Source organism: Chiroxiphia lanceolata, chromosome 4, assembly GCF_009829145.1.
Source record: "Chiroxiphia lanceolata isolate bChiLan1 chromosome 4, bChiLan1.pri, whole genome shotgun sequence".
NCBI classification, from domain to species: Eukaryota; Metazoa; Chordata; class Aves; order Passeriformes; family Pipridae; genus Chiroxiphia; species Chiroxiphia lanceolata.
In genome coordinates this window covers 47,606,105-47,633,020 of record NC_045640.1, presented here as the reverse complement: position 1 = coordinate 47,633,020, position 26,916 = coordinate 47,606,105, and the positions used below count along the sequence as shown (strand labels likewise).

The 26,916-nt window shown below is 40.4% G+C and overlaps 1 protein-coding gene across 4 annotated transcripts in view; it reads left to right on the top strand.

The window, feature by feature from the left end:
• CSGALNACT1 (chondroitin sulfate N-acetylgalactosaminyltransferase 1) overlaps positions 1-26,916 on the top strand; it is a 39,955-nt gene that overhangs the window by 10,975 nt on the left and 2,064 nt on the right. For 2 of the 4 annotated variants that reach the window (XM_032686368.1, XM_032686366.1), the window contains exons 3-10: positions 4,083-4,228; positions 11,307-11,563; positions 13,209-14,130; positions 20,588-20,804; positions 21,959-22,060; positions 22,844-23,022; positions 23,371-23,465; positions 26,632-26,713. In XM_032686368.1, the coding sequence (XP_032542259.1) occupies positions 13,497-14,130; positions 20,588-20,804; positions 21,959-22,060; positions 22,844-23,022; positions 23,371-23,465; positions 26,632-26,713 (1,309 nt within the window). In that variant the 5' untranslated portion in view covers positions 4,083-4,228; positions 11,307-11,563; positions 13,209-13,496. The remainder of the gene's footprint in view (positions 1-4,082; positions 4,229-11,306; positions 11,564-13,208; positions 14,131-20,587; positions 20,805-21,958; positions 22,061-22,843; positions 23,023-23,370; positions 23,466-26,631; positions 26,714-26,916) is intronic. The other 2 variants (XM_032686367.1, XM_032686365.1) reach the window with 1 other exon arrangement.

Below are 26,916 nucleotides of genomic sequence, written 5' to 3'. Positions count from 1 at the left end.
TCATGATGTTTGATTAAGAGTTTACATAACTGTACTGTGATGCTAATTGCATTATCCCTGAGTAATCTAAGACATGCAGACTGACATTTGATTTTCAGTGGAATAGTAGCTGGGGAAGAGGTCTGCTTTGTCTTCACAAATATTATATTCAGATCAAACATATATTGTCATATGTTACCATTGCATTTGGGCAAGGATAGGCTAGACATTTCCTGAAAGATGGAAAATAATTCTCTATTCCTATGAAGTGGTGTTGGGGTGCTTGGCAAAGCAGTGCAGGTATGTGGCGGAGAACTTGGACTTCCACACCATAGAAGGAAACATAATGAGGCTGACAGAAACCCAGGAGGATAACCTATAAGGAACTGGGAAGTTCCTTTCCAGCTCCTGGAGAGAAATCTGGGATAAAGCTTTTTAGGGATGTTTACTGTTCCCTGATGTCCCAGGAGCTCAGTTAGGAGTCTAGAGTGCTGAGTTGAGGTGTGTTTTGTCAGAGAACAAGTGCAAATCCATGCCAGAAATTTCCTCAAAAAATTATTCTTCCATATGGCTTGTGGGAGATATCTAGGCTATGTTTTGACCTTATATTTCAGGCTCTATTGCTGCTCACCATGGCAATGGGAACATAAGTGGGGAAATGCTGTTGGTAAATAAGTACTGATACCTTTGATTCAACTGCATCACTGGACAGGTGACTAAGAGTGTCTGAAGCGCAGAGCTGTGGCTCTGGGAAGGGAGTCAGGCAGTTAAAGGTGTATGGGGAGACAGAAAGCCAGATAGCAACACCTGCATAAGATCAGAGAGAAGGGCTAAGCTTTATAAGATGAAGATATGTGGGGATGTGTCTTTTCTGACACTTTTCTTTTTTTCCTCCCCTGGCTTATTAACTTCAAATGAACAAATAAAATATGTTCTCTTTCAGATGTAGCTCAGCTGAGTCACTCCATTTCATAACAGTCAGAAGTGTCCAGAAAGTTTGTTGTAGCTGGATTCAGGCCCATTGGGACTTGCTCAGATAAATATACTTGGTGGAAAGAGGAGTGTTTAGAGCTTCCTAACCCAGCCTGCCTTTGTGAAGAACAAAAGCTGAGAGCCCCTTGCTGGTAGAGGCTGCACAGGGAAAATAAGAGAGTAACTTGAGTAAGGCACCCCATCCACTCATCACTCCTTCATGAGAAGATGTTCTCTGCAGATATGTACATCTTTAACATGTGGGGAGTTTTGTTGTTTGTGTTTTTTTCCCAAACACATTTCAGAATCCAAGCCAGCTGCTACAGCTTCTTCCCTTCAGCAAAACCGCTTCAAACCATGTTGAGGTTTTGTGGCTCTTCATAGCTGTGAACATACTCACAGCCAATTTCCTCACATTGCAAGGTAATTTTAGCAACAGCTGATTCCAAGTGGTTTCACAAATGTCCTCATCTTTTGTCTCCCATTTGTTTACTCCTCAGTTCTTCCTTCCAAGCACATTGTTCCATCCTGTTAGCATAGCAAAGTGAGTTGTGAGCCCCAGCTAGGGTATATCAGTGCTAATGGAGGAGAGTGGAGGAATGCTTGAGGCTAGCACAATCTAGAATTTAACCCAGTTCTTTCTGTTTTCTAGAATGAAGGTTTCAGGTTAGAGCATGTGTTTTCAGAAGCGTATTGCTTCTTTGCATGCCTGTGGTCTGAGCATGGAGCATCAGCAGTCAGAGCCTGCAAACAGCCTCATGCATTAGGAAATCTAGGCTGTGCTGCTTGTTTACTTTGAGTATAAATGTCATCTTGGCAAGCGATCTCCCCTCTTGCATACACAAAGTTTGTAATTTGATTGCTGAGCTTAAATGGCATAGGCTCGATAATGAATTTTAAAGTTTGTGCTTCTGTTCTTTAGTGACCCTTGTGCACATGATATGAAAGCACAAATCAAGTTGGAGTTTTTTTAAGCTCCTTTCGGATGTTCAATGACAGTGTCAAGCTAATCAGAGTGATTTGACATTTTGATATTGTATAGATCAACTAAGGAGAAAAAAAAATTATTATTGTAATTTTTAATGAAGACAGAACATGGACTAGTCTAAATAATGGCTCCTGGCTATGGCATCTTGTCAGAGGGTCTACTCGCATTGTTCGTTAATAGCAGTTACTACTACTGTGCTGATGTTTTGGACCAACACAATACTTTACAAATAATGAGTGCTAGGAAAAATAGATTGACATTCAGCAGTTAATATTGTTCTATGCCTTGAAAGGAACCTCAATTTTATTTTATTTTATTTTTTAGAATGAAACTAAAACTTCCACAATAAATCATTATGACATTGGTAATAATTTAATTTTTCCATTTAGGTTGTATATAGACACTCTTTGCATTTCTTTTCTTCCAAGTGATTTGGGAAATAAGACAAGCCCGAAGTGTCCTGATGCCCGATAGAGATGGTATTCCAGAAAAAATGGGAAAAGTTACAGAGAAAGCACATGTTTATTGGGGGCGGGGGAAAGTAGCAAAAGGTAACTAAATGTATCCAGCTGTAAGGTTGTGAGAATAATTTTCATGTTGTGTCTGCTATGTCTTTGAAATCTACGTTGGAGGCATAAAATCAGAGGTGTGAAAAGGATTGCTTTCCATCACTACAGCTGACTTGTTTTCAGTAGGAAATTACAATTTGTATAATTCTTTCTCACTTGATTTATCAGTCATTAATGAAGTAATCTGTGTGATTTCCTCATGTTATCAGACAAGAATTAATAAACTGTATTGTCGGTGTTCTTGATGTTATATTTCTTTGACTACATTGTATTTTATCTACAGCACAGGTGTGTCTTGGTGGGTTTTGGTTACAGTAGAACTAGTACTACCCACTACAAATGTTCCTCCTTCAGTATCATGCCATCATTACCTTAGTTCCTTGGGGAACATCCCTTTATCAGAGGAAAAAAAATTCAATCACCATCCCACTCATATCCTTTTTGTGGTATTATTTTTTTTTTACATGTTTCCATATCCCTCTTTAATGAAATGCAAAGTCAAGCTCTGCTTTACACAGTGCACTTTTAGCAAGCCCTTTGTTTCAAGTAGTCTGACTGTGAAGTGTTTTAGTTTTGTGAGAAACCTTTTCTAGTTACCTCATTGCTACACTGGTGAAAAAAGTGGTGTGTCCTTTAGAGAGCTTTCTCAGTGTTCCCAGTGATGGATGCAGTGTTTTCAAGCTGAGATTGATCAGGTGTTTATAACACCAGGAAATGGGCATGATGGCGTCTTCAAAATCACACACTTTTGGTGTAGAAAGTTTTCAAACTTTTCAAGCTGAGCTGTCTTCTGTGGGTGTGGTGGAAGAATTTTATGGTAATCTTGTGAATTTTTTTGTCAGCTTTGCAGACTGAAATGGATCAAGCCTGAGAACTAACCTGTGTAATGAATATAGCCTGCATTTTGCAGTGTTATGCCAAAGTGTGGATTTGGGCTGAAGGATGGCTGTGTTTTGCCAGTGTTTTGGAGCATGAGCAGTTGAACTTTACATTTTGCAAGCCATAAAGTGTGCTGCTAACAAATGCTCTATTGCATGAGCCTCTAGTGCAGTGTGTACTCAGAAAAAGACTCTTAGATTGAATTACTTTGGAAAAGGAGTCTGTCTAAAAGAAAGTCTTCTCACTTGTTACAGTTAGTTGTCTTTCCTTTTGCCCTCTTTGGCTGGGTACTAGGGACCCATATCTAGAGGGACCCCCATACACAGTTCAGATCTGAGGAAGCTGCTTTTCAGCTGCTCCTCTTGTTCCCTTCAAACTGTGAATCCTCTTCTTCCTGTGCTAATGTACAGGAAGGGCCCATTCTGTAACTTCAACCTATGGATTATGTCTGTAGCTGTCCTCCTTAAAGCACAGTTTCCTGCTTATAAAGGAGAAAGTGCTTGGAGGGAGTGAATTTCATGGGGCATCTCCTCTGCAAGTCGAGGAGTGAGCAGAGCCTCCACCCAGCTAATGGTGCACACATCAAAATAGTGATCCTGAGGTCATGTGCTTCTTAAAAGAAGAATATGCAAAATGATGCTGTGAGATCACAACCAAGGCATTTGCCTCACATTTGCTCCTCAAATTCCTTCTAGATGCCCCTGTGTGACAGATTGGTGTGAAATTCCAGATCTACCAACAGCTGAGGAACCTCACTGTGTAGCTGCAATATGTGCACAGTATTTAGTTTTAGGCTCCTACTTTTGAAGGCTGGATGAAATTCTGGAGTTCTAATTTCAAGGTATTTACCATTTTCTTCCCCTTCTTCCTCTGGGCTGAAGTCATAGTTTGTACCACATTTAAAGTTTCCAGGCTTATTGCCAGCACTAATATGTTGTTTCAGTAGAGCAGCCAAGCTGGTTCTGCCTGAGCCTCTGAAATGACCTGTGCATCTCTTAGGGAGAATGAAGAAGATATGGGCCACATCTGGTATTTGATGCCTTGCTGTCACAACAGATTCACTGAGGCCCCAAGTGGACCTGACTTCCACTGTACAAAGTGTTGAACAGCAAGGAACATAATTGTTCTGCAGAGGCTTATTTGGTGGTGATACAAAATGGGTAGAAAGAATACCTAAAGAGTGTTCAAGGACTGCCAGGAATCTGTGTAGCTTTCCTCTGAAGTAGACCCCACTGCCTGGGAGCCTGGACATTCTGAAGGGAATGCAGCAAGACCCCATGTAGAGCAGTTGGTTCTGACATCACTGATAATGATGGTAATGTTTGCTACTTGAAGCTAGGGTGAAATGGCTTTATTTCTTTAACCATCTGTTTGCAATAGATTCTCACCATCTTTTTCTTTTATCTACGTATTACTTTTATATCCACATGCCACATTTTGCTGTTCTAACAACTTCTCAAAAGATTGCTATTTTTAGACTTGTAATAATGGATGTATGCATGACTCCTCAGCTGGCAAGCAGCTTATTAACTCAGATTGGTGCTTGGTTATTGCCTTTTTTTTTAATATTTCCAGTCAACTGTACATTTTTGAGGTAGAATACCTGAGATAAAACCATGTATAAAACCAAAGGGGAGATCAGGAACATCTGGTTTTCATTATATTTTTTTCATTATATTTTTTCCATTTTCTGCTGAGTGCATCTTGGGTGTGTTGGACTTGCTGGAGATACACTGAACTATTTGACCAAAAGCAGTTTTCTGTGGGCCTGTGTGCAGTCTGCAATCTTCAAAAAACCCCACAAAACCTGTCCTGAAGTGAAAACTTGAAGCACTATGATTTCTTAAGTTAAATCAAAGTAGGCATTCTCAACCTATTGAAATATTTTATTTAAAAATAAATCCATATAAGTGATAAAGTATCATACAAAGATAAATATCTTCATTCTGTTCAAATCAATTGGCCTGAATAGGTCAGTTGTAGATGGCTGTATTTTGCAGGATAGTTCTTCACTTTTTGATTGTCCTCAGGGTTCTTTTCAATTCCTTTTTGGAAGAAGAATTTAAGTAGATAGAAGACCCTACATTAGTAAGCATAGAAAACCTTCCTTTCTTTTCCTCTCTGCCTAGACCTTTTCTGCAGAGACTTTGCTATGATTTATCTTTTCAAGTTCCCGTAATAAAGAATTGGCTAGTTTAATGATGAAGGTGAAGTTGGTGAGATTCAAATATTGTGTAAGCCCAAAATAAAAAAAAAAAAAAAAAAAAAGAAAAAGATACTTGGAAACTTTTGCTAGAAAAAGAAAAAATGTTTCACTGAAACAACTGAAAGAGAGTGGGCTTTTCAAAGAATTGCTAGGTGACTCTTTCCTGGTATATCAAGAAAATGTTTGTCTTCGAACAAAAATCACATATCAAAACAGTGGTGATGAACTAAACGGGACTTTGTGGCACGTCTTGTTTCACAGTAAGCACTAACCTGGAGCAGGAAGGAAATGGGGGCTGAGTTAGGAGCCTGGCTTCTTCCTGTCGATCACAACGGACCAGACTGATAGGAAAATGCAGATAAGCAGAGCCTGTTGTACCTTGTTGGTACATGAGCTGTTAATGCTGCATATTTTAGAGCTGTGTGTGGAGCTTGGGTAAGTTGTCTAATAATGAACCAGGCTGCAGTTGTTTTCTGGCATCCTGATTATTAGTTAGTAGTCAGGAAGTTGATTTTCTTCTGTAATGTAAACCATAGCTGAACAGTAAAATTAGTCCCTATCCTGATAATTCTTGCTCAGCCTAGATAACCTACCTAACCTTAATACCCTGACTACCAAGATGTTTTTTCTATTGTCACCCTTACTCTTAATTATTTTCTTTGAAGCACTGTATTGGTACCACACTACCCAGCAAATTTAATTTCAGGTGCAAATAGCTCAAAATGTAGGGCTCTGCATTACCATAAGGATATAACATTAGAGTTGTGGGAGCCAGATGTCTCTTCTCAGTTCCCACATGCTGGACTCAGGAGGGAAGAAACCTCTTCTGCTGCCAATTCTGCTGGAGTTAATGAAGTTCAAGTCCATATCTAGCTTGGTACAGGGCATTCTAACTGTACCAGGGATTTCTGGTAAGGAGAGGAAGATATAATCTCCAGGCTAGATTGTTCAGACATTGTAAAACTCCACTTTTACCTTACAAGGACTTTGATAGGATAGATACTTTAATTCACTGTTACTGTACTTTGTCACCTAACAGCTTTTCTCAAAGCAGAAGGCTTTCACTGCACTGTGCAGGTGGAGCTAAAGGGTTGGACTGATGGCAGCTAAACATATGAGTGCTTTTATAGCCTGGACTAAAGCAGTCCTAGATAAATACTGTGACACACACAAACTGCTTTCCGCCCTGCAGCTCAGCCTAGCTAGGCTTTCCTGTTTCTGAACACAACTTAGTCATGCATGGTAGTTCATTTTTAGCAATGGATAAACAACTCTCTTGCTTAGTTAGATAGGTGCTAAATCTTCACTGATTCATGACCATCATGAGTGCACATATACTGGGCTTCAGATTTCATTGGAAGTCTGGCTGTGGTACTGTGATGTACATCTGGCAGAATCCTTAGGGCTCCTGGCATGAAGTGATAGTAGTATGCACTTTGTATAAGAAAATATTTTAAGTAACAGTCATGAAGAGATGGGTCTAAATCCACAAGCATTCACAGTGTGTGCATACATAGGTGTAGATCTCTCCATTTTTACAGGTCTTGCTCATGCTGATCTGAGTTTCTTTTGTGAAACTGTGGTCATTTTCATTCTTAAAAGGAATGACTGCTTGTTCCTGTGGTGGCAGTCAGTTTTCTTTTGCTTGTGTAAATTGCTGAGGGAGGATAAGTAAACATTTCAAAGTGAAATAACAGTACTTTTTCCCAAATTCAGAATTAAATGGATAAGCAAAATTTATCCTATTATTTATTTTAATCAGGAAATACTAAAAGACCTTCAGAGAAAAAGCATTGTAATTTCTGTCTTGAGGTAGCATGGAGATGATCTTTGTGAGTCAGAGCATCTCTGAAGCAGCAGTGCATGCTTGTCATCTCTTCTCTGCATTTTCTCTTAGGAGCTTGACAAGGCATGCATCTGTCCCATGGCCTACTGAAGGATACACAGAGTGGTGGAAACTCACAGGAAGTCTTGTAAAGGCTTTTGGAAGTGCCCTATAGTACCCCCAGCTAAAAGCTGTACTGAGGATGTGTTTAGCAGAGAGGGGTAGCGTATTATAGCAGTAAAGTGGAAATCTGAGTATCTTACACAAAAAATAACATTCCTAATACAGACCTCTGCAATTGCTGGTCATTGATCTGTGGAAACTGCCAAGTCTTTCATGGATAACATTGTTCTGGGAGAGAGAAAGCAGTTCAGGGAGTGTTGTTGCAGTAACATAAAGTATGGGGTTTTTTATTAGAAAAAATAGTATTATTGGAGTGTGGAGATAATTGTAGGTGTTAAGTTGGTTCTTTTCAGATGCAGCTAGAAGTTAATTGTTTAACTTGTGTGGGTTTTTTACTTTAATTTGATTAACAGTGGAGAGTGGAAAGCAATGGTTTGTTTGTGTATCCACGTTGAAAAACCCACACACAGAATGTGTATGCACTGGCAGGACAAATGGACTTCAATATGCCTTTTAAGTGCTCTATTTAAAATAGAAGTAATGATACTGTAGAAGAAATAATTATTACTGGATGTCTACTGTAATAGTAATAATGGCTACTGTAAAAGTTGCAACAACTCCAGCATGTTTACTGCATATACCAGCAGAAGGCTTTCAGAGTGCCTTGATTTCTGTTCCAGACTGTCTTTGGGAAAGTCACCTTCATGAGCATTGAGACCATGTGTAAGCAGATGGTCCAACTCAAGTAGACACGGACCTCAGAACTCAGCTGAAGTGGCATGGCAGGTAGTCCTGTTAAATAATGTTACTCCTTTACCTTGGCAAGAGGAACTCAATTAAATTAGCAGCAGTGGGGTCCAGAGTACTCACAAAGGCAAAAATTATGAATTCTGCATTGGTTTTGTAACTTTCAGAGTAAGAAGCCTATAGCAGTATATTGAACATAACCTACTTCTTGAATGAAGCAGCTACTTCTCAGTTCCCTGACAAGAAGACATAGTATTTCCAGGAATGTTAATGCTTTTGAGGGTTTCTTGTTTTGTTTTGAAGTCAGCTTCTAACAGATGTATGTTATAACCTATTTGCAAGATGATCAGACCGTAATTGTTCATTGTAGAGGGGAACAGTATAATTGTCTTTCTGTGGGCAGGGTTAGATAATGAGACTTTTCTCTTTGAGAGCATCTGTGACAATATAAGTAAGATTTTCTGTTGTAAATTACTCTGGAATCAAAGATTAGGAAATGAAGAGTTTTACAGTAAGTTGTTTACCGTCTTCAAGTATTTGGCATTTAGCATTTTCATTCTGGACACTAGTTCTTAACAATCCTTCATTTGGATTGAAAATTGCAAACTAGATGTTAAGATTTTAAGTGGTTGGTTTGGGATGTGTTAGTGTCAACCAAGCAGGGAGCAGTGATAGCGTTTTTAATGGGACAATATAGGAAGGTTATGAAGGTGCACCCAGTCAGTTTATCAGACAGGTTTTTTTCTTTATTCAACCTTTTGTTTAATTCAGCCCTGGGCAGATGAACAGGGCTGAGAAGCAGTTGAGAAATCCTGATTTGGCATTAAGGAGAAATATAATTTATTTTTGCATAAAGTGCATATGCACCTTAAATTGTTGTGTGAAACTAGATTTTAATCCCTGTGACATGTTCCATTCTGCTGAGTGGCTTGAATTTCTGTCAAGGAGCTGAGGGAGCAAAAATCTTGTTCCTAACATTTAAAGCAGACTAATTTGTCTGCAGTGCTATGCACAGTCCTTATAATTAAAAAGTTCAAGGCAAATGCCAAGTGGCTGAAGAATGTCTTTCTCTATTTTTGTAAGGCACTTAAAGTCTGGGTGAAACATCTGCTTCCTCCTCCCTGCAGCTCATTTCAGAGATTAATATGTTTCTAGTGAAATCTCCCTGTGACGTGTGCTGCTATTCAATGAAGATGTTTCAAATACCTACACAAAATCTAATCGCAGCTTCTGCCATTTCCTGCCTCTATTGGGAAAAAAAAAAAAGGCATTTCAAAAAGATTTGTGAGCTAAAATGGGAGTTGCCAGTCTGAGTTACACCTACAATAAGAAGCTGTGGCAGAAAGTACTTGCAAAAGTGGAACTATTTGGCATTACCCATACCATATGTGCTGAGAGATCACTGTCTATGCAAAAACACTCACTATGCCAATGCTTTTACCATTAATTTCTGTCCTCAACCTGAAGAGCATGGAAATCGTGGAGCTCAGAGGGGAGACAGATATACAGAGATATTTTGAGTCCCTTTCTTCTGCACAAATTCTCGTGTCATTTTTGAGAGTCAAAAATTGAGACTTGAAATACATTGTCATTTCTGTGCAGAGATAAATTTCCTGTAACTCTACAGTCCATTAAAAATACAGATGTTGATGAGAAACAGTGATGGGTGCATACCATCCAAACTTTCAAACCAACCAACTTTCTGAAGTTTTTCCTCTCTCTGTGATTGGGTGCATCACCCTCCACTGTGCAGAGCTGTTTACACAGTGCTTACAGTGATGACAGAATCTGTTTCAGTGTTTAGATAAATTTTTGGGCTCAGGCTCCTGGAAAGCAAGTGAAAAGCACCTCTGTGAGCCGGGCTGACCTCTGGCTGGGCTAACAGGTTGAGCTGAGGTTGAAGATGTTTTTGCAAAACGAGACTTTTTTAGAATTACTGTCCTTTTCCTCAGCTGTCAGACCAGTCACTGCATATTCGTTACAGCTTCTTTTTGCAAAGAGACTACTTGATGCAGATGACTGCTGTGAAATACAGAGGTGTTTTTGTCAGTTCCTGGAAAAAACAGACATTTCAGTTTGTCTTCTCTTCATCTCAGGCTCTGTCTCAGTTGGTGTGAAACTGTCGGTCTGGTGAAATCAACAGAACGGTTGTTAGGAGGAGTTACCATCCCTGGCTTTCTGGTACTTGTCTGTGCAGCTGAGATGCCTTAGCCGTGACCACCTTCAGTGTTGACTTAAAGTAATCTGCTTTTTTTGGCACTGACATGGATTGGGACTGCTTTCACAAACATGTCCATGAGATAGTAGTACAGTAACAGCTGTATAGTTAAATGTATAGGCACTGTAAGGCAATGCCACCGAAGCTGTAAAATTCAATAAGACAGAACCAGCAACAGAGAGCAAGCAATGAATGCTTGTTATCAGGATGCCTCCAGTCATGATGGTAAAATCCCTGTGAAGAGGGTGAAAATCCATGGCCTCAATTTTTTATTAGGAGAATGATGGTTCAAAGGACAAAATAGCTCTGTTAACTTACTGTCCTGAAGTGTTTATAAAGATGCATCTTTGATGGGTGAGATTACAAACCAGAAAACTATATAGAAAAGAAAGAGTACCCTGAAGAGAGACATACTATATTTTAGTGAAGATAGCTGTCTACACACACATATATTTTAAGGTTAACATTTGAAGAGCTCTTTACCCAAAACTGGAATATGTTGCTGCTTATAGGAATGAAATAGTGTGTTTATCTAAGCCATTGAGATGTAATTTAAGTTTATACCATGTTAGCACAACTAATCCTTTCAGTGATGTTCAGCTTCTGCCAATTCAGTCAATGGACTAATTGTGTGAAGTGAAGCATACAAGCACAGCAGTGTTTTATGTACTACATCTCACCACTTCCTGACCCTGTCTCCCTGCACACTACCTTCTTGCAGTCTTCTAGCCAGATCTGTTGTACGGTTAGAAATGCCCAGATTAATTTTCCCTGCTTTGACAAGCTTCTTTACATTGCAGGAGGCCAGCTTTTATAGTGCATCCATAGGAAGTGTCTCCACTACAGCCTTTCACCACACAGGAGACAGACTGAGGATGTAGGCAGCTGACAAATGTGAAAGCAATGAAGAGGTGTTCCGAGGTTGACAGCGCTTTTCATAGTACACGCATTTTCTGGGAAGGGTATAAGAAGGGAGATAAACAAGGGGCAATTTTGGCAAGCTGAGAAGAAGCTGTGGCAGACGAAGATGTTCCAAAGACAAGATCACATCAAAAAGGTAAGAGCATCAACTTCGCCCTGTCCTTTTTCTCCTGCTGCTTGAATATTTTCTTCAAAATCAGCAATTCTTCGTTTGGAAATGCTGACATTTCCTGGAGAATCATATAAACATTATAATAGCCATTCAGCGTTACTCTGAGAAAAACACAGTACTATTTTTATAACTCAATTTCTACTCTGAAAGTTGGGGTTTTTTTCCAGAAGCTCTGCAAACTGATAAAATAATGATAACAGTTCAAACATCAGAAATATCTCTGCATAAGTGCTGTATTTAGAGTAATAATCAACCAAGACAGAGGAGGGGAAGTCACATGGCAGTTGATAAAAAGTCCTATGTAAGACTTTGACTCGGGACTAGAAATAACTGAAAATAACTCTGAAAGTCTTATTCTTAGTTAAACTGTTTTTACTTAAGGGTCTGCCATCAAGGATGTATGCCTGAAAGGTCTGTGAATCTTTGTTGTCAAAAGAGTGTCATGATGTCATGCATGCATCCAAGGGGAGAGCATTGAGGGGTTAATTTGATTTCGTTTTAGTCTAACAATGCAGCGTCACCATGTAATCTAGGATGTTACTCAGACTTGTCCTAAGTATACAGTCAGCTGAGTAAACGATGAAGTTCCTTGCACCAGCATGGGTTTGGGCCAAAACTGAGGGATTTTGAAAATCCCACTGTTAATGATCTCAGCACAATTGTTTTAATGTAGTTTACAGCTAGAACAATATTCATGTTCAATTATCTAATTTTTCTTTCCTGTTCTACATATACTAGAGGAAGTTTTATTAAAAATAATAATGTTCCCAGTTTTAAGTTCTTTTATTTTAAAAAATACCTAAGCCATCTTTCCCTAAACCTTCTCTATGGTCTGTAGTCCTGAGCAGAGAGTATACATGGAAAAAAAACAGTATTACTGTACATTGTTGCCTAAGTTTTTATAATGTTATGAGAAACAGAAGAGGGCCTTGAAAAGTTAAAATAGTGCACAATGAGAAGAACCTCCTAGAATAGAAACAAAGCTTCCCCTGATTTTGAGTAAGACTTGGTCTGAATGTTCCTAAAAAAATCCTGTCCCTAGTTATTTGCTTTTTATGGGAGCATCTGGTAGGATATGTCAAACCATGTTAGTTGCAGTAATTGGCCTTGGTTTTTGGTTATCAAATTTCTGCTCCAGGTCAGGCTTCATATGTTCAAACGGACCGTATTTACCCCCTGGTGTTTTGGAAAAACAGGCCTGGAAGCTAAAATGTCTGTGGCAGCTGTGGGACTGACTGCCTTCCTTTCAAAACTTGAATGCTCCAAGAGGTGAGAATGCTTGGAGGGCCATCATTGCTTGGATGAACTGAACAACTCAGCATCTCACCATTAGGCACTTCCTAGTATTTCTAAAGCATGGCAGACTTTGACGCCTGGAGTAGTTTTTCATTGGCAGTGGGCCAAGTCATGTTATTAACTTTAAAGGCATTAATACAGGGTTTCCCAGGATCTAGGCATCTTTTGGGTCTTGGCCCAAGTACTTCACAGCTCTGAGATCTTCCAGAGCAGCTGAGAAACAAGGTAAATTCTTAGAACACTCTAAATGATCTGAACTGAATGACCAAATTCTAACTTGTCTGAATGACTGTCTTTGTCATTTGTCTTTCAGATCCTCAGGCTCCATCAGCCACCATCTGATCACATTGCAGCAACATAGGTGTTGCCATGAGGATCAGGAGGTGTCCTGTCTACTTCACAGCTTATCTTTTGGTCCTGCTGGGTAAACACCAGAGAGAACTCGATATAGAGGCAGAGCGCACATTTTAAGAGAGCTGACAAGTCAGTTCCTGCACATACATGCATCTGTGTAAGAGTTCTCCAAGTCCAGAGGCCTCTGTGGCACTGCATGGATGTAAGAACTTTTGCGTGTGTGGAGTTAGACTCTGCTTTTTGAGATATGATGCTCCGACGAGGATTTATTCTATTTCTCCCCCGACTTGTAGGCCTGCTGGTAGTGGCCTGTTGCTCAATGTCTATTGTTTATATGTTGGCCTGTACACCCAAGGGTGACAACCAGCAGCTTGCCTTGCCCAGGGTACACAGTCCAACTGTGAAGGAGGGATATGAAGCTGTTCTGCAAGAGCGAGAAGAGCAACACCGCAATTACATTGTCAGCTTGAAGAAACAAATTGCTCAGTTGAAGGCTGAGCTCCAGGGCAGGACCGAGCAGTTTAAGAAGATGCAGAGCCAGTACCCAGACCCCTTGGACGTTTGGCTCGACCAAAGTAACCCGGAGAAGGCCCAGGCTAACCTGCTGGCTTTCCTGCGTTCCCAAGTAGACAAAGCAGAGGTGCACAGCGGTGTTAAGCTGTCCACGGAGTATGCGGCTGTGCCCTTTGAGAGCTTTACCCTGCAGAAGGTGTATCAACTGGAGACGGGGCTGACACGCCACCCAGAAGAGAAACCTGTAAGGAAGGATAAGCGAGATGAGTTGATAGAGGTGATTGAATTAGGAGTTGGGAGTTTGAACAAACCAGAGGGGGTCAGCAATGCAAAGCACCGTGTATACACAGCCTCCGACTTCGTTGAAGGTTTGTATGCAGACAGCAGGTTAAAAGGGCCACATAGTGCTGGAGAGGAGTTCTGGTGTGACTGAGTTGCTGAGGGAGATGGAAGTTTTAATCCACATCTGACCTAGGTGAATTTGGCATAGGAGAAAAAACTTGTCTTGCTCATCTTCAAATGTTTATGCTGCAGACATAGAGATGTGGGTAAGATGCCTACCTTTTATGGAATGACTGCTCTCATGTGCTGATCACAAATCACTAGTGATTTTGCTGTGGGTTGTTTTCTTCACCAAGCTTTTATGAACAGAGCATAACAAAATGTCTTCCATGTGATGAGGACAAACTACTGCTGTTGTGCATTGGCCAGTCATTATTTTCCACTCTGTATGTTTCTCTGGTGACAGTAGGTTCTTGAAGCCATGCTGGGATGTACCTGCCAGCTGGGCAGGTGCCTCCCATGGCAGGGATGTGAGTTGCTTAAACTGTGGAGATCTCATTGAGGCAGGTCCTTGCTCCCCTCTGCTCCAGGCACTTCCTCCACTCTGGTCCAATTCTTCTTGCTCAGACACAGGACCAGGGGGTGGGCAGAGAACTGGGAAGTGCTTCTGGCTGCCAGCATTTGAATGCATCCTGGAACTGCATGCTTCCATTCTCCTCCTTTCTGTTTGTTGTTCAGTTTATCTTTTCAAAATATGTTTCTATAGTTTATTATAGGTGCTGAACAAGCATGTATGACTCTTTGGCATCAGCTCTTCCACGGGAGAGGGTGAGAAGATAGGAAGATGTTTCCTACCATACAGTGCTTAATATTCATTAAGTTTAGAGCCCACCTTTATGCACCATAGAGGGTCTTTGACTGGGTACCAGTGCCATGCTTGGGGAACAAGGCAGAATCTGATGTGCCTTCCCCAGAAAGGCCTGGGGAAGAGATGCACATTGCAATGCTGGCTCTGTGGAGGTTCTTCATGCACTAATGGTCTTGCTGGCTTTCACATACCATGGTGAAATACTCCGGAGGGAGGAAGCCTTGCATGTGACTCAGAGCTCAAGAAACTGAAGCCCCATGCGCAGGTCAGTCTGAGCTCAAGAAATCTTCCTTGTGTCCTCACCTGCAGGGCAGGCCCTTGCTTCTGTAGGTGCAAGGGAACAAATTCTCATTCTCACTCAGCAGACCAATTTGTTTGCAAATGCAGGAATCCATGCATTGGGACTGGAAACAAAGAGATTTGGCAGAAGATTACCCTGCTGAGTTCCTTTGGAAGTCTCTGTCATCTCTTGTCACTCTCTTTTCCTCCACCCTCCATTCTCCAAGAATGGCAAAAACCACTGATCAAAGCACAAATAAATCCATTCCTCTGTGTGACTCGAGCAGGTGAAGGGAGGATGGAGTTTTCAGTTCCAATTTTACATTTCAGTTATAGTTTGGACTCACAACATGTTTTGGAAACAGTGCTCTGCAGGTGCCACTGTCTACACAACAAGTTAGTAATAGGCTGGATTCTATGTCAGCTTCTGGCAGCTTAATATAAATCTAGCAACACAGCAACCATGGGCTGCATTTGCCCAGACACCAAGCCAGCCAATGCATTTTCTGGAACTGCCCAGGGTATCTGGAGCTTTCTGGGAGATGTGGCCCAGATCTGCACTGAAAGTAATACCACTTAACCCTCTTAGTCTTTATCTTCCAGCTACTTCAGCAATAATAGCACACAAAAGCTGTGTGCATCTCTTACGCTAAACATGGAGGCAACTATCCTTGTCTTAAGGTTGATTAGGTGCTGAAATCAAAATCAGGTAATCAGGATCAGAGGCAGGATTAAAAACCTAAACTGCTGCTCTTGGTAAGTGAGATTTGTGTCCTTGTTTCTTCTCTGTTCAGCAAAGCCTTTGACACCAGCCTCACTAAAACATATTGCTGATCCTGAGTCTCACTACAATATAGAGTCATGCAAGTTAATCTTGTTTGCTTGGGCCTCTTGTGCAGATTTTTCTGTTCTTGTGGATCATATTTGGCACTTTTTCAGTGCTAGTTCCTTGCTAACATATGCCATTAGGCGGGCTGGTGCTATGGGGTAATAAACTCAATTAGGGTCTATATCTCTCCCTTTTTTTTTTTTCATTTTGTGCCTTTATTCTTGTCTTTACAGAGGGAAAATGTTTCTTCAAACACTTCTTACATTTAAGGAGATATGTTTTGTCTCTGTGGCTGGGATTTCTTAAAATAAGTGTTGCACCCTCTGCAGTTTCTAGACAGAGCGACTTGTGCGTGGGAATTAGACTGTGACCCTAGTATATTACATCTGAGTTAAACTCCTCCTCAGCAGAATTACTGTTACATGAAATTTGGATAGGATTCTCAGACAGTTCTCCTTCCAGAGTAATAGCTGACACGTAGTGGAATTTTCCATTTTCCCCTCCTTATTCCAAGCCAAGAGAGCCACACCTTCTCCCTGGAGCCCAACATGTATCCATCTGGCTGCTGCTCTGCTTCTCTCTTTATAGAGGCACTTGGGCTGTTGAGCTGTTACAGTGCTCCCCTCTCCCTCTTATTCCTCCTACTTTTGGATCAAGTTCACTAGTTTTCTGCCATGAGGAGTCAGGAGAAGCCAGCATGGAAAAAATCAGAAATTTCTGTGTATTATAAGCAGGCGAAGGACTGCTCTGTTTCCAATAGAAAGTCCCTTGCTCAGTGAGCAGGATAACAGGTCTGGTCATTAGTATATGTAAGTAGCAGCAGAGCTGAATAGTTTTGGGAGTCATTCATTTTCGAGATAATAATCTGAAGATTCTGACAAACCAGAGTAGTGTGTTCCATAAGTGAATGGAATAACTGTCTGGTGATACTCTTTTATAATAGGAATAGTTCCAGAAAATCCAGTTCCAGATTGCTTAAGAAATGATACTGTCAAATATGCTGTATCGTAAGTTTTCCTACTTGAAGTACGTGGCTGTCTAGTGACTGAAATTTTAAATAAGGTCTCAGATACAAATGGAAAAGAGTAGCTTTGCTTTCTCAAGGTGGCTTGACTGGTGATGGTGGGCTACCTGATGCAATTTTGCCCTGAAAGCTTACTGGGAGAAAGGATGATGCTTTTCCTCAAAGGTTAAGATGCTGTATTTTACTACATATGAAGTGGGAAGACCATCATAATACAGAGTTAAAATGGGGACAATGAATGCTGATAAATCCTAATGAGTGGTTCCTATAACATCTAACAGAAGACAAGTAATGAGCATGGGTCCAGAGAGTGTTTCTAGTGACAGTGGAAGTCCTGAAACCTGTGGTCTGTGGAACTGAGGCTAAAATTGTCATCCACTCACCAGCATTTTGTTAAGAATGCATTCTGGTTGGCTAGTTACCCATTTAATGTAGATCCGTGTAGGTGAAACTTGTTTGCCTGCTCTGTTGACTAGAGATCAGGTATTTAGCATTTCTTTAGAGAACCCTGGAAATTGCTGCTCTGAAGACTGGACATTTACCACTCTTTAGTCAACCCTTCAGCCCAGGTCTTTTTTTGCTTCTCACTTGTTCTTTTCCTTCATTTTAGAGCTACTCTCTCTGCTGACCCAGAGCTCCTGTTTATTTTTTTACATTGGGCTTCCAAAGGCTTTAACTTTTCTCCCTGCCTCTGAAAGGAATGACACATATTCTGAAATGTGGCTGCTGTAATGGAAGCAATAGATGATCGATTAACATTCTTTTATCAATAGTGAGCATCTAGCCTTTCCAAGGCCTTCATTTCAGGAGCAATCTTTTCAGGAAAAGGTTTTTTGTTTGTTTTCTTGACACTACTTTTTTTCCTCTCCTTGTAGCTCATGTCTTAGAATTCAGGCTGCTTTACAAATCCTTCTGAATCACTTAAAAAGTCCTGGTGGCACAAATGAAGTAGTGCCTCCAGAAATGGAAAAAAATTGTAAAAGGAAGGATATTCTGCTGGGTGAGTCCCCAGAATGACTCAGGACATTCAGACTCATTTCCGAGGCTCACCGCCTGATCTTGGGCAAATCACTTTGTTCTCTGCTTCTAAAAAGATGATAATTAAAAAAGGAAAGAAGATGCTTAAAAATGGAAATCAAATTACAGGCATTAAACTTGGATACAGTTCTCTTCAATATAAAATGTTAGGATAATAAATTCTTGGATTACCATTTTGTGCAAGGGAACCTTGCCTTCACCTAACTGCTTGCTTTCAGCTGTAGTAGAATTACTGAACAAGAACAGAACTACAGAGTTAGAAGCAGCCTGTGTGTATAGCACTAGGAGGGACCCCCCCTCTGGTCACAACATGCACTGTGCTTTAAGGTACTTATTTGTCAAGGCTTCCTCTATGGTGTAGTACATATCTCTGGGGAAGGGGTATTTTTGGGATTGTCATTTCTTGTCTGGATTAGAACAGGATGCAGAAGCAAAGACTTTGAGATGTTGTGTGGTAGGTATTATTAAATTTGTTAATTTAATTTAGGTCTTTGTTATGAAAAACGTCAGTTCACTATGTCAAACGTGTGAAATAGTCATACCTATTTCTAGAGAAAATGCAAATCAGATTTAATTTACAGTTTTGTTTAGCTTAATGTCAAAAGGTTGCCTTAACCTTTCAAGCACAAACTTTCTTTGTAAAACCTGTGTTCAAAAACTGCCCAAAAACACACTCGGGTCATCAGCAGGCATTGTGAGAATAAATTGTGAGAAGAATTCAAAGGCCCAGATTTCCATTCTCTGGCCACCATGAGGAGGAAAAGAAGGGACTACTGGGTCACCATTCAGGTGATCTCAAGTTCAATAACAGATGTAGTTCATGGTCTGCACCTTGGGCAGACTAAATGGAAAAACGTAGGAGGAATCAAGGGCACAGCTTTAAAAGATTAACAGTAAAAGAATGATGGAGCTGCTATCTCCCTAGATTCATCTGCTATGCTAGAAGGAGGATTGGAGCATTTGTTGACTCAGCTTATATTAAAAATAAAACATGACGTGAATAACAGATCAGGAAATCTGCATATATTGTTAACCAATTGAAGCATTCATTAAGAACAAAACACAGAATGATAGTGAAGATAAGACAGTCCTCAGAACTCTCACCAGATAAAATCACACCTCATTAGTCTTTTGATTATATCAATGTAAAAGCTGTAATACAAGATGAAGAGCTTGTGTCACTTTGCTGTTCAATGAAAACTTTGACCCAGACCTTCACAAGAAAAACAGACAGAGCTGACAGTCTATGGATCAGATGCACAGCAGTGTTACACATCAGGGAATGAACAAGATGAAAAAAAAAGCATTATTTTGGTGTTGTTTTTCATAATGAGAAGAAACTGTGCTTCATAACCAGATGTGGAGAGGGAAAAAAAGAAAAACAAGTCAAGAGGAGTTTTTTTCCAGACATTTTTTACTTGTTTCTTTAACTTCTGCAAGAGATGGAAGGCATTGCAATTATACTCTTGTACTGATTAAGTTATTAACATGCTTACAGTGCCTTCATGAGTAGTTAGAATTACCATTAATTATTCCTTCTTAAACCTAATGGATCTGACAATGAAAAAGCTTTATTTTGGTATGCACTGTAGGGACTGAAGTATCATTTAGAGTGGGTAACATCTATTGCCTTTTTGACACTTGCTCTCATTCAAAGTGTCAGAATAGTGTTTCAGTGAGGCATGGCAAGGATTTCTATAGCTCATGCTGTCCCTCGGCATGGGACCAATTTCACCCACTGAGTATATCAAAAGTTCATTCCATACATGAAATAAATACATGTTTGTATGAATTAAATATCCTTGGAGACTGCTTAATGCAGTCTCCAGGATTGTGTCCTGGGTCTAGCCTCTAACCAACTCTGTAGCATCATCCTTGCAGACCATTACTTGACCAGGAGTGTGCATCATTGCCACAAAGGAAATGAAAGTCTCTCAAGGGCTGAGTAACAGGAGAGTTTTGTCCTGATTGGCAGTGGGTGAAGCTGATGGCTGCCGAGGCCTGGTTGCATATCATTATTAGGGGACTTTCCAGAGAACCTCCCAGAATGAATGAAATGAATGTGCTCATCAGGAAATTGCTTTTCTGGGAGATGGCCTAATCATTCCTATTGCAGGGAGGCAGGCTGCCTTTCGCAATGTCTCTGCATCCCATTACCACGCATGTCTGCAGTGTGCAATTGGAGCAGTCTGAAAAATCAGGACAGTGTGTCTGCTGGGTTATACTGAGTGTGAGCAGTTGGTAACCTTCAGGAATTTGTAACCCAGCCAAGCCTAGAAATGTGCCTGCAAGAATACCAAATAGCTCCAGCAACCCAGGGCTGTGTCCCTGCCAGAGTGACAGCCTCCTCCAAACGATGGTGGACTGTGTGCTGGTTTAGAAGTAAATATTTCAGGCCTCTGCTGTGTTCTCAATTTAGGTGTAGCAAATGAAGACTGCATCCTGTTTTTCCACCCAGGAGTCCAGCTTTAATCCAAAAATCTCTTCACTTTTGTTTTCACGCAGGGATCTACCGCACAGAAAAAAATAAAGGCACACTGTATGAGCTGACTTTCAAAGGAGACACGAAACATCAGTTTAAGAAGATTGTTTTATTCCGGCCATTTGGTCCTGTAATGAAAGTGAAAAGTGAAAATGTCGATATGGCTGACACACTTATTAACATCATTGTGCCATTGGCCAAGAGAGCCAGCAAATTTCGGCAATTCATGCAGAATTTCAGGTGAGCTTCCACTACAGTGCTGCCTTTGCTTTTTCTTACTTGGAAAGTAAGATGCAATTTTAGGAGTTATCCTCACTCACTGCTACTTCTATGTAACAGTTCATTGTGCCACCAAAACATTTTTGAGATTATACACTGCAAGGCATTTGTCTGCTTAATGCATTGTGATCAGCAATAAAAGCAATTATAGTCCAGTCATCATGGTTCCTGATTTGCACGTACCTGACTTATGTGTCTCAGTCTGTTTGTGGCACATGTAATTGTGGCAACATGAGAATTTCATGCCAGTAGTTGCAAAGGAACATTTCTAAGGAAAAGGGGAATCAGTGCTCCCAGACACCAGGCCCCATTAGATAAAATATTAAGGCAATAAGCACAAAGGAAATGTATTTGAACTTTCAGGATAGTTACTCTTAAACTTTTAATCTTCAGCACAGAGATGTTTGGAGATGTAACTTTAAATAGCTGCCCCTAAGACTGTGTTATGAACAGATACTGACTCTTACAATGGGATTTGTTTTGCCTAATTACAGCCATCTAAAAATAGGCTCCTTGTCTAAATTAACCATCTGATAGATGCTTGTTTTAGGATGAGAAAAATCGCCCTCTGGTTATGCTGATCTCTCTGCTGATTATAGATGAACTCTTCCTGACTAAATTTAGAGCAAGTGAGGCATAGTGTCTAGCATTAGTTCTGATTGGTCTTACCCTTAGGCTACAGATTTGACCTCTGATTGACACTCAGATTTTAGTAAATGCCAAAGATCTGAATTCTGGAGTATCTGTTACAAAAGATCAAGGTTATGAGATAAGGTATGTATTAAAATCCCCCTTCTCATATTCTTGTAAGTGTTGGAGTTGTTGCCTGCCTCATCATTCTTGCTGGGGCTGGATTGCCTCTTTTAACAGTGTTCTCCTACTAATATTAACAAACGGTGCTTAGAGAGCTTGATCCTACTCTGCCTGAAAGATAGACTTCTGTCCCATTTGACAGAAGCAGTGATCTCCTTTGTCAGGACAAGGATCTCTTGTCAGTGAATCATGCCCCTAGGAATGCCTCCAAGGTTCACCCTACTCTGCCTTCCCCAGCAGATGTAGGTTGTTGAAGAAAGCTAACTTCTGGAACAAGTCAGAGATCTGTCTCTGTTCTCTAGGGAAATGGGAATTCAGCAGGATGGGAGAATTCACCTCACTGTAGTTTACTTTGGAAAAGAACAAATGAATGAAGTCAAATCGATACTTGAAAATACCTCTAGGTAAGTACCTGAACATCTGATGTGTGCTGTTCATACACTTGATTGTACTGTGGAGACTACATAATTGTTCAAACTTGTAGTTGGGCCAAAAAGTTCTAAACTGCATTGGAGAAAATGGCTTTTTAAATTTTTTTTAATAGACTAAAAACTTGTTACCCAGAGAGTCCCATACCCATGGTTTTGTGACATTGGTTTTTAGAACCACAAACAGATTTTACTGAATTTTACCTCAATGCAGCTTTGCTTTTATTTTTTTTCTCCCACACTGATGATGCTTTAGTGCCTTTGAAAGTGGTGTTAACTGTTAGGACTGGAAGCTGACTTCCAAAGGCAAGTGGAGCACACCTGGATTCTTTTGGCCTGTTCTGGTCTATTGCGTTTGCTTATATAGCTGTGTTTGTCAAGATCATGTGGCAGTGTAGTCTTTTGTTATCATCTCCATGTAGGAACAATACCCTTGTATAGATACAGTAACATGACCACAGGTAATTTATATTGGCATACTAAAGATATTTTTGTTAATCTAAGTCTTGTTGGGATTTTTGTGAGGTCTGCCCAAAGAAAGCCTGTGACAGAAATGCTAGTGTGTGATTCACAGGTCAAGGTCTGAATGCAGACCCAGTGGAAATCTCCTTAAAAGTCAGAGGACATCTCTTCCCTCAAACAGCTCTCAAACTGTGGTACCACAACTTTCTAGGTTAATTCTTTCATATTGGGTTCTCACCCCTGACTTGTGTGAAGAGTTGTATGGACAGGGTAAGTTGCTGAATATTTTCCTTCTAGGTCAGCCAACTTCAAGAACTTTACCTTCATCCAGCTGAATGAAGAATTTTCCAGGGGCAAAGGATTAGACATTGGTGCTCGATTTTGGAAAGGAAACAATGTTGTTCTCTTTTTTTGCGATGTGGACATATACTTCACAGCTGAATTCCTGAACTCCTGCAGGTTGAACACACAGCCAGGTACTGCAACTCATGAAGTATACTGTCTTTCAACAGGTTTTACCTATTGCATAAAAGCCTTCACCATAGTATTCTTGTCTTTGAATTGCTAATGAAGATACTGTAAATCAGTTGTTAATCAATTGTAACAATTCCTGCTCCCACTGTGATTGAAACTTTTGCCTTCAGCATGTGCTTTCTTTTTGTTAATTATATCCTCAAGTTCACATTCTTATGCAAAGAATATAGGCTCAGTGCAAAATTTGTGTAATTTTCTCTGGATTTTGTCTGGCCTGGACAGTGTCTTGTAAGAGATGGAAGCGTGTTTTATACAGCCTTTTAAAAAAAATAACCCATTGTCATTTCCAGGGAAGAAGGTGTTTTATCCTGTTCTCTTCAGCCAGTATAACCCCAGTATAATTTATGGCCACCATGATTCTATCCCCTCTTTAGAACAGCAGCTGGTAAGTATATTCTTCTCTGAACGCATACTTTTATTTAAACAAAGCATTTTTTAAATGTGCATGTGCTCTTGGGTAGCATTCCCCTATTCCTTGTGCACAGTGACCACCACAGACAAAATTAACTACGACAGTCCCCTTATGGTGAGTTCTGCTGGTATGTTTAGTTGACAAGGTGGTGTTGGGTCATAGGTTGGACTTCATGATCTCGGAGGTCTTTTCCAACCTAGTTGATTCTCTGATTCTGCATTTCACAGGAAAGTATCTTGGTACCATTTATTTTAACCCTTTTTAGAAGTTTTTACATGGAACCTAAGAGTTTGAACTGTGTCTGCTTCTCTGCCAGAAGGGATTTTCTAATTAGCGAACAGTTCCTCCATGATGTGCTATCTCGGGGTGACAGTCCCTGATCCTGCTCTTATTTCTTCCTTGCACTGAATAGTATTTGCATTTGAAGAACTGATGTTTGTAAAAAGCATAGCTATCCTTAGATGAGTCAGTGAAAACAAAATTCCAGAGGCTGTCACACTTTTTCCCTCATTTACTTGAACACCTTACAGTGGCATTTCCCATCCCACAGTTCTTGATTAAACTGCCTGCAAGCAGTTTGTTTCTGAAGTGTACCACATTGTCTCATACTCAAATGACATGCTTGGAGCTGTCCCTTCTGGCTTTAATCTGGCACTGATACAATACAGCATAACTCCACTGATTTCCATCTCACCTGCTTATTTTTGGTGTGAGAACAAAGCAGGTGTTTTTAAAAACATTGCCAGAAGGCATACTATTGTGACATGTATGAGTCTCCTTGAGGAAGAGGAAGCTGTTGTGAAGAAGAAAGAGAGCACACAGATGAGAGGTTCACATGAATTCTAGTGACAGAGCCATTGCTTGACACTGCTGCAGACACTATTCTCCATTCTCTTGTGCTCAGGTGTTGCACTGTCTTGAACTTAAGGGCTTGATAGAAGTGCTTCGTGCTTCTCTCCAGAGTCAGTGGGTCACAGTCCTCTGCCCACTACTCCTGCTGGGTGGCTGAATTTTCAAATTGAAGCATAAGCCAGCTTTGCAGCTTCATTAAGTTTCTCTGGCTCAGGTCCCAACATGCCACATCTGCCCCTCTTACTGCCAGGCACTGCACTTATCAGGGCTCATCATGTCCCAGGCTGGACACTGTCCCCAGAGCATCCCAGTTTCTATTGTTGTTCTGGGTAGGTAGGGTAGATAGGAATTATTGGTGTTGTGATCCCAGGAACAGCCATAACTGAAAACAATCATTTGGGGTCTGAGTCCAGTCTTCTGTCATCACTACCCCCACCTTGCAAGAGTTCCTCTTTAAAAATGAAGAATGAGAGTTTGAAAATACTTTTTTTTTTTTTTTGTCTACTGCTGCCTGTGTTATCAAACATGTAGCCAGAAAACCTTTTCTGAAAAGTCTGGAAAATCCCTTCTACTGTTTTTTTCTCAGAGGAGACTTATTCTGATAATACCATGGGATTCATGTTAGCTTTTCTCTCTCTGATGAGACCCTGCCAGGGATTTTCAAGCTTGTAAGCATTGTGCTTAGGGAATAAAATAAAGTTCAACTCTCAAGCTAGCATAAAATCCACAAAGTACGTTGTCAGGATTGTGAAAATATTTATAGCTAATATTTGAATCATAAAATGTGATGCTTACGTCAGAAAACCTTACTGATTTAAAGAAGTACAGCCAATCTCATTTTTATGCAGATTTTTATATTTTTAGCCCACATTGGTTCCCAGGCATGAGGCCAGATCTATGCCATTAAAACAAGACATTGTTACCTCTCTGTCCTGGTGCTTGGGCTGCTGAGGAGAAAACCTCAAACCTTTGGAAATCTGTGATAGAATTTGATTTGTGCGGCAGCCACTTGTGCTAATGAGAAACGATAATGCTAATGCATATGAGTGGCTTGCTGTAAGGGCATCATTATGGAGACTTGTTACAGTGCAGACCTGACAGATACAATCTTGTTTCCTTTTAACTGGCTTCTGCAGTAAGTTGGTTTTTTCAGGGAAAGGAGAAATGAGAAATGAAAGCCATAGCAATGTGAACAGTAAAAAAAAAAAAAAGCTATTGAAGTGACAAGAGTTATGAACAAAAAGAGGAGATATGAACAAGAAATCAGGAGAGACTACTTTGGAAGAGCATTTCTTGGTAAAGGAAACACTGGGATTTGTAAATCCAGAAATGGAAATTCTGTCTCCTCATCTTCTGTAACTCTGTCACAAGGGAAGTCAAGATTTTCCAAAGCAGCTGCTAAGGGGTAGGTTTCTAACCAGACCTTCAAGAGTGTGAAGTGCTGCTGACTTGCTCAGAGGCTTTAAATACCTGGCCCAGTCCCTTGAAGCTCTTGGATGTCTCACCGTATTGGGTTAGGTCACTCGCATGAGTTTATGATGCTAGGAATCTATACTTGGTTTTCTGCTTTTCAAAATTACAGCTATAGTTTCTCAGTGCTCCAATTTTTTATCTGTAATACATAATGTTTTCATGGTCCATCTCAGTAACATAGACTGTTCATTCATTTTTTTCACAAAGGCTTTCATGGGACATATATCCTAACATTTCTGGACTTCAGTTTTATCTGGATATAACAGTTTTGTAATGGAAAATTATTCTTGGTACTTTCCTAATTTTTGTCAAAATTAAGGTAATCAGAAAGCTGTCAGTTGCGCGATCAAGATTAGAACCACAGTTTTCTTCCAGAGGCCTTGGGGTCCACAATCCAGGTGCCACCATCTGCTCTTACAGCAGAGTCTGGCTTCCCTGGTTTACCAATATGTTTCTTACATTTGAATGCCACAGAAGGAAACTAACAATTTTGGAGGATGTTTTGCCTGCAAAGAGGTAAGCTCCAGAGAGCAGTGTGATATTGGTCTACTTGGTCTACGACAGCAGGAGCGGAGCAAAACCTGATCATTTTGGATCAGGGGCTTTATCCATGATAGCTAACGACACAGCTGTTTTTTGGAGGCAGATATATGCAATGAGTATCTACAAAAACAGGTTCAGGATCAGCCATGGATTCACATGGGGAAGAAAAAAGGGCAGTTGCTCCTATTTCTGACCACATTCAGGAACTTGTCTGCTACTCACCATGAAAGCATTTCTGCTTCCATACAAACATTCTTTTCCCTCCATGCAGATTATTAAAAAAGAAACTGGATTTTGGAGAGACTTTGGTTTTGGGATGACTTGCCAGTACAGATCTGATTTTATCAACATAGGTAAGAAAAATACACTCCAATACACCTGTATCTTTACTAAAACAGAAAATGACAATCAGCCTCCCTTTCCTTGGCCAATGTGTCTATGTCACTAATTTGCAGCAGTGGTGTGGCTAGATATTCAGACTATTCCTAGGTGCCATAGAGGTTACCAGAATCTAAGCACTGCTCAGTGCAAATAAAGTTTTGTCTGATAGTTAAAG